This window comes from Oryx dammah, unplaced genomic scaffold, assembly GCF_014754425.2.
Source record: "Oryx dammah isolate SB20612 unplaced genomic scaffold, SCBI_Odam_1.1 HiC_scaffold_19, whole genome shotgun sequence".
NCBI classification, from domain to species: domain Eukaryota; kingdom Metazoa; phylum Chordata; class Mammalia; order Artiodactyla; family Bovidae; genus Oryx; species Oryx dammah.
In genome coordinates, this window is record NW_024070203.1 from 33,234,072 (window position 1) to 33,246,156 (window position 12,085).

Below are 12,085 nucleotides of genomic sequence, written 5' to 3' on the forward strand. Positions count from 1 at the left end.
TTCAATTCATGGGCTGGGAAGATCCCCCAGAAAAGGAAATGGCAACCCACTCCAGTATTCTTGCCTGGAGAATCCCATGGACAGAGGATCCTGGTGTAACTGTTTGAATGGATGGAACAAATTGTCTTTAATGGAGATCTGATCCTTCTTTGGTTTTAGATCTTTCTTTGGTATTCTGGAGTCTGTGTGTGGAAACTATAATTCTTTAGCACAGATGTTTATAAAATGGCCCCCTCTCCCACTTACCTGGGTTTCTTGCTTCTTAGGGCCTCACTTCTCACTAATTTTTGGATATTTCAAACACCTGCTTGGTGGATGACCATCTCACTGTCATCTTCTGTAGCTGCTTCTCCACACTGCCTGCAATGTCTTTCTTCCAACTTGCCAGCTCGTCTGTAATCAGCACTTCTTTCCAGGGAATCAGAGTCAGGATGGCACCCTGCTCACTGTGTCCACAGGAGGCTGTGTTCCTGTCATTTACTTCTTTGTCTCCCGCTAGGCTGAACTCCCTGGGAGTGGGCCTGGCACACACGTCTTCTGATAAAACACCTGTCATCTGAGCATCTCTGACTCGCCATCCTGTTTTGTTTCTCCTCTTCTGCCACATCGACTGACTGGGATGTGTATGCGGCTTGCGGATGTAACACTCCACAGAGGGCAAGATGCCTGTGCTCTGCAAGGGGTGCGCTAAGAACCATGGAGCAGATTTGCGGCTTGTGATCCTTTTATAGGATGGATCACATGTGCATCGTAGATACATCAACTGGTGATTACAAGCGAGGTACAGGGACTTCCCTGATGGTCCAGTGGGTAAAGAATCAGCTTCTCAACAAAGCAGCGGACACATGTTCAATGCCTGGACCGGAAAGATCCCTCATGCCTCAGAGCAACTAAGCCTGAACACCACAACTACTAAGCCAGCACGCCTGGAGTCTGGGAGCCGCAACTAGCGAGTCCAGAGGCTGCAACGACAGAACCCGAGTGATACAGTGAAGTCCCCCACTTGCTCTGACTAAGACCTGATGCAGCCAAATAAATAAGAACATTTTTTAATATATATATTAAAAAACAAGCTAAATATATATTCAACTGTTGTGTGCCAACCCCTGTAATGCAAAGGTCTTTTCAGGTATCGGTCTTTTCTCTAGGGACCCAGACTCCCCTTCAGTCAGGTTTGCTTTAAAACAAGGATGACATGGTTTTTTTAAAAAAAAAAAAAAACTATATTGAGTATGAATGGCAACCAACCTAAAAATGTATAAAACTGAGCAAGAAACTGTAAAATTAAATTAAGCTGTTTGAAATAAGATAGGAAAAACAGGTAAGACAAAGAGGTGCTGTGAAGAATTAACAATTTTCCTTTAATCTGAGTTCAGCTGGCTTGTAGGAATACACAGAGATACTCCTCAAAGCATGAGGAGAGTGGGGCCTCTCTTACTGCTCACCAGACGTGGGTGAATTTCCAGCAAAGGCTTCCTGACATCGGAGGCAGCCGCCCTTCCGTATGTGCCTTTACTGGAACTCAGGCTGGGATGGTGTAGCAGCTGGCAAAAAGTCCTCTCCACTTGGGGTGAGAAAACAATCCAAGCAGACTGGCTGATGGACCCCAAAGAATCAGAGTGACTCAGAGGTTCAGGGGTGCCTTCCCCTTCCCCCCTCACTGAGCTCCTGGGCCATGGGGGACAGTATTTATCATGGGCTGGCCACAAGCATCTCTATATAGCAGCTCGAGAAAGACCACAGTGAAACTCTTTTCCATTTTTATTTCCTACCATACACCAAATGTACAGCACTGAACACAATCGGTTGCTTTGATGTAAGAAATATTAATTGTTTGAAGAAACGGTATACAAACTACTTCAAATTAAAAAAATGCATACATCATTGCCTTTTTTTTGTTTGTTTACAAAAGACCCAATTTACAGTATCGATCGTTAACATCATGGAAAGAAACAAAAATTCAGTGCACGTTACAAAACAGACCAAGTACAAAGGCGGCAAATAAAAAACATCCTTCACAAAACCATCCCGTTCAAACTACGCGAACACAAATCAACGAACCTGAATCGCAGTAAATCATGGTAATAAATACATAGGTTGGTAAGAGATTTCTTTTAAATTAAATAAAATATATAACAAACTCGTTAAAATATTTAGCAAATTAAACCTTTGTCTTTGTAATAAGTGAACTCATTTGTATGCATCTATCGAGGACTGTGTAGCAAAATGTTTGTAAATACATAACTTTAATAGAAAATTTCGTTTGGTGTCCTGTTTATAATAGACAGCACACACGTTAGCTCTTTTTTCTTAAAGTTGATTTTTAAATACCCACCGCTCCTACCTAAGAACAGACATCTCATTTTCACTAGACTAAGAGTCAAGGATTTCAATGAAGGCCAAACCAAAGATAAGCCCCACTTAATACAGAACAATGACTAGTGTCAAGGCGGGGGGAATTACCGCGCATGGCGCTTCAGCTGGTGCAGCAACAGTGACAACGGTGGAAAACAGCAAGCCTGCGGGCACCATGGCATCCAGTCCACATACACATCCATGTTGCTAAGAAAAATAAACACTTTGTTACAGCACTGAAATCAAGCCCATTTACACTGAGGCACGTCGCACACCCAGGGTGTGTGCACAGCAAAAAGGCAGTTTAGCTGGTTGTCTATACCTTTCTCTTAAAAAAAATAAATATAAAAAAACTTTTGAAACAATGCTTAACTACTTTACAATCCCTGAAATAGACATTGCCTTTCCTATAGCAACTACTAACCTCTGATCCATCCAGAAACATGAGATCGCGGGCTCAATCTCGTGTCGGTGAGCGTGTCTGTGTGCCTGTGGGTGTGAGTGTGTGTACTTTGCAGCACTCCTCTGTCTGCAGAAAGACTTTTGTCAAATTGAAAGCTGTCTGTTTGCCTCAGGGGGCTGAGACAATGTTGCCAGTGTTTAAAGCAATGACTCAGATCCGGGTGCCATTGGTGCTTGTGTGACTGTATTTTCCATTCCTTTCCAGTCAACCCAGTAAGATAAATGCTATTTCAGGGGATATGGTATCTACACAGTTTTCCATTTGGGTGCGTTTACATTTGCTAAGTACAAATCTACAACAGTGTCCCTCGTGTATTGTACCAACAAGTGGCAGGAAAGCCTGGCCAGTTACATCGAGTCTTATTTCTCATCTTGGGGTAAGAGCTGCCAACTCTCTGGTATAACCTGAAAACAAATAGACAAACCTGCATCGCTAAAAAGCTTGTTTCTTGAAATAATTTCAAATAAATAATTCATATGAACTGAAACCGGACAGCCAAGTCGAATACTTTGCTGATTGCTCTATTTAATTATTGCTAACAAATTTGAAACAGGCTGGTTTTCAGTCAACTGTGCTTCTGTAGGGCACACATCCTGTGAGTGAGTGCCTTTTATCTGTGTCCCTCCACGCATTTTACCCAAGCCCGTTCATAAACACAAAGCTCATGAAAGGGGTTGGGGGTGGGGGGTAGAGTGTGCAATAAAAATTAAACTGGACCACAGTGCAGTCCTTAGACAAGGATTTTCCTTCATATTATTTTTTGTCTTCTTTAAACCCAGCCAGATATGTAATTTGAGAATAGCATTTCTAATATTTAAATTCTATTGGAAAATAAATTAATAAACACACTTGTAAAAATATGGCAGACTTCAAAATGCAGTTAAAAGATAAAAAACTCTTTGATTAGAAATAAATAAAATATAAAAATGTCACATTTATTTTACATATACTGTACAAAAAAAAAACCCAAAAGAGTGCAATGAAGGAATAAAAGGAAAACATATGAAAATAAATAAGATCTAATATTTGACTGCATTGCTTTTTCATCCAAAGAGTCTATCATAGTTTTTCTTTCCTTTTCACGTCAGCTGGGGAGGGGAATATTAGTGCAATGTTGCAATTGTAAATGCAGTATGGCCACTGACTGCCCGGGTGGCCTGGAGCCCCTCCAGGTGCGTCTGTGAGGCTGGCAGCGCTCCCCAGGGCTGGGGCACTATGGTCTACACGTGGATGCCCTTGACCGCCTGCTTGATGCTCTCCAAGAGAGCTTTGCATTCCGGCGAGTAGTCCCGCTCCAGGTTGCTGTACATGTCTGTGAGCGTGTTGACATACGCCTCGAAATTCTGCTCGCTGATGGGCCCCTGAAGGAGGACAGAATACAGGGCTCCAGTCACGTGACCTGGGCTGCCGGGAAAGGGGGAGCAGGGAAAGGGGGTGTGGTATTCTGACCCTGGAGCCTAGGGAGGAGTGAGGGGACCTGTGAGGCAGTTGGAGTTCAGAGGGAGTCAGGAGTGAGTGTGTGGTGGGCTGGTCTGCTCACTCTTCACTCAGCTAGTGGGGTGAGTGTGACCACTTATTTGTGTCCCACTGTTTGAGACCCCATGGACTGTAGCCCACCAGGCTCCTTTGTCCATGGCATTCTCCAGACAAGAATAGTGGAATGGACTGCCATTCCCTCCTCTAGGGGATCTTCCCAACCCAGGGATTGAACCCACGTCTCTTACGTCTCCGGCATTGGCAGGCGGGTTCTTTACCACTAGCGCCATCTGGGAAGGCCGACCGACTGTCCATACTTTGGGAAAAGCTTGGAGCCACACAGGGTGGAGGTCTGGCTACTGGGTCAGGCCCTTCCCAGCTGCACCCCTTCTGAACCCCTCCTGCACCCCTTCTGCACCCCTTCTCCTAAGGAGGGGTCTCAGCCTCAGCTCATGTGTGCATGAGCTCAGCACAGAGACCTCTTCTGCAGAAGAGGGTACAGGCCGGGCAGGGGAGGGGAGGCCCTGCTTGTGCCAGAAGCTTCCCCAGACCGCCCTGAGCTGGGACCGAAGGGATGTGGGGGTGGGGGGGCAACTGTCTGGTGGGAACTGTCCTCTTTCATCCTCAGACCCTTTTGTCCACATCCCCGTTCCAAGAGTCAGAGGCAGGCTCTTCCCCCCCTTTCTCTGTCCTTCCAGTTGATGATGGGATCCACAGTCAGGTTTGTTCATCTCCTGCTCTCTGTGTGCTGGGGCACTTCCTCTCCCTGACCTGATGGCTCAAACTGAACAGCCCCTGGACATGTGGAAACTGCACACAACAGAAGGACTGAGCAACCAGCAGATTCCCCCTGCCCAAGCCACCCTTCTGCCCTAGCCCTGGGAGGGAGCCTGGGGGCACGGGGAGAGAGCCGTGGCCTCAGACTGACCATCTGTGGGAGCTGGATGTCAGCAAGGCTGGAGATGAGGGCCTGGCTGAGCCCCGCCAGCTCCTTCAGCAGGCTCTCGTTGTTCTGTTCTATCAGCTTGTTCTCCTCCTCGATGGTCTTTAAGTTGCTCTCCATGGATGTAATCTGAAAGGGAGAAAACTTGGGAACGTGGAAGCAGATTCCGGAAGGACAGGGCACCAGGTGGGTCTTGTCCCATCCTTACCCCCTTCCCTCATTCTTTCTTTTTACCTGTGTCTGGAGTTTCATCATATCGGCTTCAATTTTAAGGTTGGACTCGTTGAGTTCCTTTATTTCTTCATCCAAATGCCTAATTTCTTCATCACTCTCTATACCTGTAAAAAGTCAGATTTTTTTCAATTCAAAGTGAAAAAAGAAGACTGACAAATCTGAGTCCATTTATATTTAATTTGTGGTTTGCTAAGTGAGAGCTGGACCGTAAAGAAGGCAGAGCGCCAAAGAATTGATGCTTTTGAACTGTGGTGCTAGAAAAGACTCTTGAGAGTCCCTTGGACTGCAAGGAGATCCAACCAGTCAATTTTAAAGGAAGTCAACCCTGAATACTCATTGGAAGGACTGATGTTGAAGCTGAAGTTTCAATACTTTGGCCACCTGAAGTGAAGAGCCAACTCACTGGAAAAGACCCTGATGCTGGGAAAGACTGAAGGCAAAAGGAGAGGGTGCCAGAGGATGAGATGGTTGGATGGCATCACCAATGCAACGGACATGAACTTGGGCAAACTCCGGGAGATGGTGGGGGACAGGGAAGCCTGATGTGCTGCAGTCCATGGGGTTGCGAAGAGTCAGACATGACTTGGCGAATGAACAACGACAAGTGAAAGTGAGACTTTAAATTGAAATGTTGAATTTTTACCCAAATCCATGTCCAAGATTCTAAGAAAGTGGGTTCAAAGAGTTGCAGGATGGACTCCCTTGGTAAGAACTGCCCCAGGACTCAATGTGGCTCTGCTGTGTTCCAGGTCTGCTGGCAGATGGGTTCACAAGTAAGGTCTCATTGGAACTTGGCTGGACCCTGTGAGGCAGGTGTCATCATCCCTTCCCCCATGAAGGCCAGAGCCTCACAGGGGCTAAAGGAGGCTCACTGACCACCGACATGACCACATCACCTGGCTGGAGCCAAGGGAAGGGGCAGGGCTGACCTGAGATCCAAGGCCTGTGAGTCCGTTGTGCACAATGTTACCAGGACAGGAGCACCTGGACTGTGCTGATTAGTGACCAAATGTAGGGACCTTCTGAGCCACTATTAGAGGCGGGGGTGGGGGGGCAGTCCTGGCAGGTGGGTTCAAGCCCAGGGACCCACAGCTTGACTTCTTTGTGGACTTTAATCAGAAGCAAATGTGGTCTGGGGGCAGTGTGGCTTTGGAGTCTGAACACTGACTGACTCTTGTTGAAGCTGAGTCACTTCACCTCCTCGTGCTTCAATAAAATGCTGTGAGAATTAACACAAAAAAAACATAAAGTGTTGAACAGACAACAGGTTCTCAATGAATGAGGTTATCTTCCCGTCATTCTTTTATAGGAGGAGTATGAGTGCATTTAAAAGATTTTAAAAGTTAGGAATAGTGGCTGATAGAAGCAGGATTTAAGGTCATCTCAACAGTCCAGAATGATGACTCTAAACCAGAAGATGACAATTCAGCAGGATAAATGTGATCACCAGTGTTTAGATTTAGTAAGATCAATGCCTGGAAGCAGGCTGGGTGGGAATCGGCAGCTTGTGTGCAGAGGTGCAGGCTCTGGTATCCTCCTGGGTCACTGCTCTGGAACAGCCCTGCATCACCTACTGAAGCTGGGCCTCGCAGGCTCCACGGCCCACCAACTTTACTCCTAGGGGCAACACGCCTACAACAGGAGGATGTGCGAGCTGCACAAGGCATATTGTGCATGGAAGCACAACCTGGAAACAAGCCACTGTTTCTAAGAGTCGCGCATGGATTTAAAAGATGGAGCAATGCTTTCAGACTCATGTAGAACTGAGTACCAAAGATGTCATTGACTAAAATCGATATAGCCAAGTAATGATTTCGCCTCTGTTCCCCAGATGCGTTAGGATGATCTTGTAAGAGAAGAACACATGCCTGAGAAAACGCTGATGAGAACTCAAGAAAAGTACTCAGAAATCAGAGGGACATGAGAAGATTCCAGTAGGGAGGATGGCTTAGCCACTGTGTCGGGGTTCGACCCTGGGAGAACATGCAGGGAAATAGAGACAGAGATGCTGAATTAAACCATCTAGATTCATCATAAAAATATCATTCTGGGTGTAGGACAAAAGGTAAGGAAGGATTCAAACATGGGTGCCCAGACCTTGACATTTCATAGAGGGCTCATACCAGGAACACACACACATGCAGGCTTGTACAAAAACTGTCATTTTAAGATTGAAGGACAAAAGTTCAACCAGTGTACCCTAATTCTTCCAGCATCATTGCCCGATTTTCTCTGTTGGAGATCCTTATTAAAAAATAGGGAAAAAAACCAAGACATTGTTTTTTAGAGAAAGTTACAGCTTAGTTCAAATTTCAGGAAAGCATCTTTCTTGCCTCTTCAAATATCACTTCCAGCATGGAGCAGGGTTTGGATGTGGGCCCCTTGGGGGGCCAAACCTTGGGGGTCATGGCCCTGCCCTGTCCTCCTACCTCCAGATGCTTTGACCTTGATGGTCATTAGTTCTTCAGAGACCTTGCCCTTCTTGATGGCTTGTGCATTGAGAGGACATCCAGACAAGCTGTGAAAGTGAAAATTACACCAGTGGGTGAAACCCGTACTATTTCTTAGAAAAATTAAAATTTTGTATTCACCACATACTCTTTAAGTCTTTGCCTGCCTACTCATTACATTATAATCTGCAGTCTCTGTGCAGAAAGTAACAATATCTCCTAAAACAAAAGCAGTGAAAGTCGCTCAGTCCATGTTCAACTCTTTGAGACCCCATGGACTATACGGTCTGTGGAATTCTCCAGGCCAGAATACGGGAAAGGGTAGCTGTTTGCTTCTCCAGGAGATCTTCCCAACCCAGTGATCGAACCCAGGTCTCCCACTTTGCAAGCGGATTCTTTACCAGCTGAGTCATAAGGGAAGCCCAAGAGTACTGGAGTGGGTAGCCCATCCCTTCTCAGGCAGATCTTCCCGACCCAGGAATCGAGCTGGGGTCTCCTGCTTTGCAGGTGAATTCTTTACCAGCTGAGCTACCAGGGAAGCACACGAATAATGTAAATGTTTCATATTTTTTCTTAAATCAAAATACAAATAGCTACTGTAGATCATTATCATTTAATTAATTTTTTTAAAACATCACTATTTTGTATTTTTGTGTCATTTTTTTCTTTTAGCAGTAATTACTTTATTTTCTGTAAATGTAAAATTGTACCTATACAGTTTGAATAAGATTTGCTCCAAATTAGTCAAAATGCCATGGATAATAAATCTAGTTCTTTCTGTCTCTATACACACTTTCATCAGATCTTTACAAAATGACTCAAAATAATACAGGCTCAAAATAATTATTCTACCCCATGATGGCAAATTCAGTTTGAGTAAGTGAAAGTTTCAAATTTACTCTTTAATTTTTCTTAAAAAAAATTGTTTTGTTGGAGTATAGCTGTTTTACATTCTGTATTATTTTCTGCTGTACAGAAAAGTGAAGCAGCTATTCTGTAACTTTTTAAAACATCATTTTTTATTAAAAAGTCTCTTTGTTGTTGTTTAGTTGCTCAGTCGTGTCCAACTCTTCAACCATGTGGACTGTAGACTGCCCGGCTCCTCTGTCCATGGGATTCTCCAGGCAAAAGTACTGGAGTGGATAGCTGTTCCCTTCTCCAGGAGATCTTCCCAACCCAGGGATCAAACCCACGTCTCCTGCCTTGGCAGGCAGGTTCTTTACCACTGAGCCAGGTATGTGACAGGAAAATAAAAGGAGGGGCTGCAGGTACATTTAGGAGCCCTCATTGCTCACAGTGCACACTGTCTTGTAGACTGTTTATATATCTTTCCTACAAAGCTGTTCCATTCAGGCCTGCTTCTTTCATCTGTTTTATTTAAATTGCACCAAAATGATAATGACAACATTGAACAAAACATGTTTTCTGTTGGACATGATGAGATGATTTTTTGTTCTAAGCAGCCACTAATTTTTTGTCATTTGTTATATTTTTGGATCAACAATTTTGAAATAAAATTAAAAAATTATAATAATCAACCATTGAAAATATTTTTTCCCATAGAAATTTGGTTACTAATTATTCATGAGACAATCATTTTCCATCCAAAGATTAGGACATTTGGTAGAATGAAAGAGGATATTTCTGAAGCAAAACCCTTAGTAAATGCTTGTAGAGTGCATGCATTTTTTGAAGAATTTAAAATTATTCTATATTAAGATAATATGAAATAAAACAATACTAGATACGTAATACTACATGTAGCTGTGTGGTTTTCCAAGACTTGATAAATTATGAAATATTTTACACAGGGAAATAAAATAATGGAAAAGCAGAAACTGAACTGTGACCATGATATTCTGTTTTAGAAACTGCTCACATAAACAGTGGCCTCAACTGGCACAATATTATAAAGCAATTATCTTCCAATAAAAAAAAAGGAAGAAGATGTGAAAAAAAAAAAGAGTGGCCTCTATAAGCTGCATTATCTTTCTTTCTTTTTCTGGGAAGTATTTGCCAGTCTGTCTTGTTTTATGTCACCTATTGTGTTCTGAGAAAAGGGTCACAAACAGGATTACTGTCTAGTTGGTAAATGGGACTTTAAAAATGACCTGCGGGAGGCTGGTAACAAAATGTATGTTAACGCCTCCAGAGAGTTCTCTGACTCTCCCCTTGAGGGTCTGGGTTATCCAGACAACACAGGGTAAGAGGAGCGGTTGTGTGGATGGTCAGTGAAGCCCCACAACCACAGGGCTGACATCTAGTAGCGTTCACGACAGGTGCAAGATTCCGGCCTAAAAATGGCACTGGGGGCTTCCGTGGTGGGCCAGGGGTTAAGAGTCCAAGCTTGCAACGCAGGGGCACGGGTTCCATCCTGGTGGAGGAACTAAGATCCCACATGCTTGTGGTGTGGCCAAGAAAATTTTTAAAAATGCCACTGGGTATTTTGTATCTCCAAGGATATGAAACAAATCCTAAATTTAAGAAAACTGGGGCTTGAAATATTTTTAAAGTTCCTTTTTATTTTGAGGAGGCCAGGTCCTCCACAAGGCTCAGTTCTGCTGCTCAGGGAAAGGAGAGGTTGACCGGGCATCACCTTCAGGGTCTGGGCAATGCGTTGTAAAGGCAGGAAAGATGTGCTTTATATGGCTTGGACCAAATTCACAGTGCAATGAAAGTCCAGGAAGGCAATTTTAAACTATATCTGTGTCTGCTCTGTTATAATGAAATTGCAGGTGACACATTTGTGCGAGGGATGTCCCTGTATAATATATTTATAATCTTCCATAAAATGACAGTTACATCTAGTAATAAATGAGTTATATTTAGTCCCAGGACTTCTGGTTTTCAGCTTCGAACATCCATGAGTGTGTGTGTTTGTCTGTGTATTTAATACAACACCATTTGTCACCTCAGTTGCCATTCTTTCAAAGTGGAGGTTTGTAACATGAAGACGCAAAGCAAGGTTGTAAAGTACTTATCGTGTAATCCTGATGCTGGGAAAGATTGAAGGCAGGAGGAGAAGGGAGCGGCAAAGAATGAAACAGTTGGATGGCATCACTGACTCAATGGACATGAGTTTGAGCAAACTCCAGGAGATGGTGAAGGACAAGGAAGCCTGGCATGCGGCAGTCCATGGGGTTGCAAAGAGTCAGACATGACTTAGTGACGGAACAAAACCAGCAAACACAACACTGACGTCACGCACAGGTAACTGTCCTCTAGGCAAGCTTCCTAACTGTTCTCGTTTTGCTGAATCTTAAATGGGAAAAGTTACAGACCGTGCCTTAGAGGATGCCCAAGAGGAATCTGCAGGAGTGTTGGCCTGGTGGTTGGAAGGAGCCAGGAAACACCAGGGGTGGGCTGGTACCTAGCTCAGGAGAGGAGCTTTGTGTCCTGATGCTGTGAGCTGTGCACGGGGGCAATTCTTGAACTTCCCTGCACAAGGATTTGTCTGTCAACGGAGGCAACCATAGTGCCTGTAGCTCATGGGGTTTGTGAGGGTTTAAAGGAATAAACAGTGTGAGGAACTTAGTTGGAACAGCCTCTCTGCCAGGACAGAGCAACCTGGATAGCGGCTGGCCTTTGGCAGAGATGGGAAAGACAACCGAACCACATCAGGATGTTAGGGGCGAGAACAGGACAGATAAAGGTGTATCGTAGGTCAGTAGTATGATCCCAGCACAAGTCATTCCTACTGTATTGAATTATTGCATATATGCACGTATATTAATACAACTGTACAAAAGGGAAAGGAAATAGTCTGTGTCAAACACTTATTATGTGCCAGGCAATAAGCTAGGTATTTTATTATATTACTTGTATGAAACCCCATACAGTGTAAAAGAAAAGCATTCCACCTCAAAGAGAATTTCCCCAGGTGACGTTCAGGTTCTTTGAGTAGCAAGACTGAAAAGCAGTGCAATCTGAATTATTCATTTGTCTAAACTCTTAATTGTTTCTCTTCTATAAAATAATATCTCTGCATTAATATTGCAGCCTATACTTTTTGAGCTCCTAATTTCCCTTTTCACATTATGAAATAAACGGTTTGTACATACATACACACAATGCATATCTGCAGTTAAAAGAACAGCCTTGAGGGGTTTACCATGCATTTACCTGCAAACACAGAACACGCTTTCAAGCCTCACCAGCCCCGTA

At 44.0% G+C, this 12,085-nt stretch overlaps 1 protein-coding gene across 5 annotated transcripts in view; it reads right to left on the reverse strand.

The window, feature by feature from the left end:
* Positions 1–1,743: 1,743 nt before the first annotated feature.
* Positions 1,744–12,085, reverse strand: part of ST18 (ST18 C2H2C-type zinc finger transcription factor) — a 123,612-nt gene continuing 113,270 nt past the window's right edge. For all 5 annotated transcript variants that reach the window (XM_040261211.1, XM_040261210.1, XM_040261207.1 and 2 more), the window contains 4 exons: positions 7,901–7,989; positions 5,472–5,575; positions 5,223–5,366; positions 1,744–4,179 (listed from right to left, as the gene is read on the reverse strand). In XM_040261211.1, coding sequence (XP_040117145.1) covers positions 4,039–4,179; positions 5,223–5,366; positions 5,472–5,575; positions 7,901–7,989 — 478 coding nt within the window. In that variant the 3' untranslated portion in view covers positions 1,744–4,038. The remainder of the gene's footprint in view (positions 4,180–5,222; positions 5,367–5,471; positions 5,576–7,900; positions 7,990–12,085) is intronic.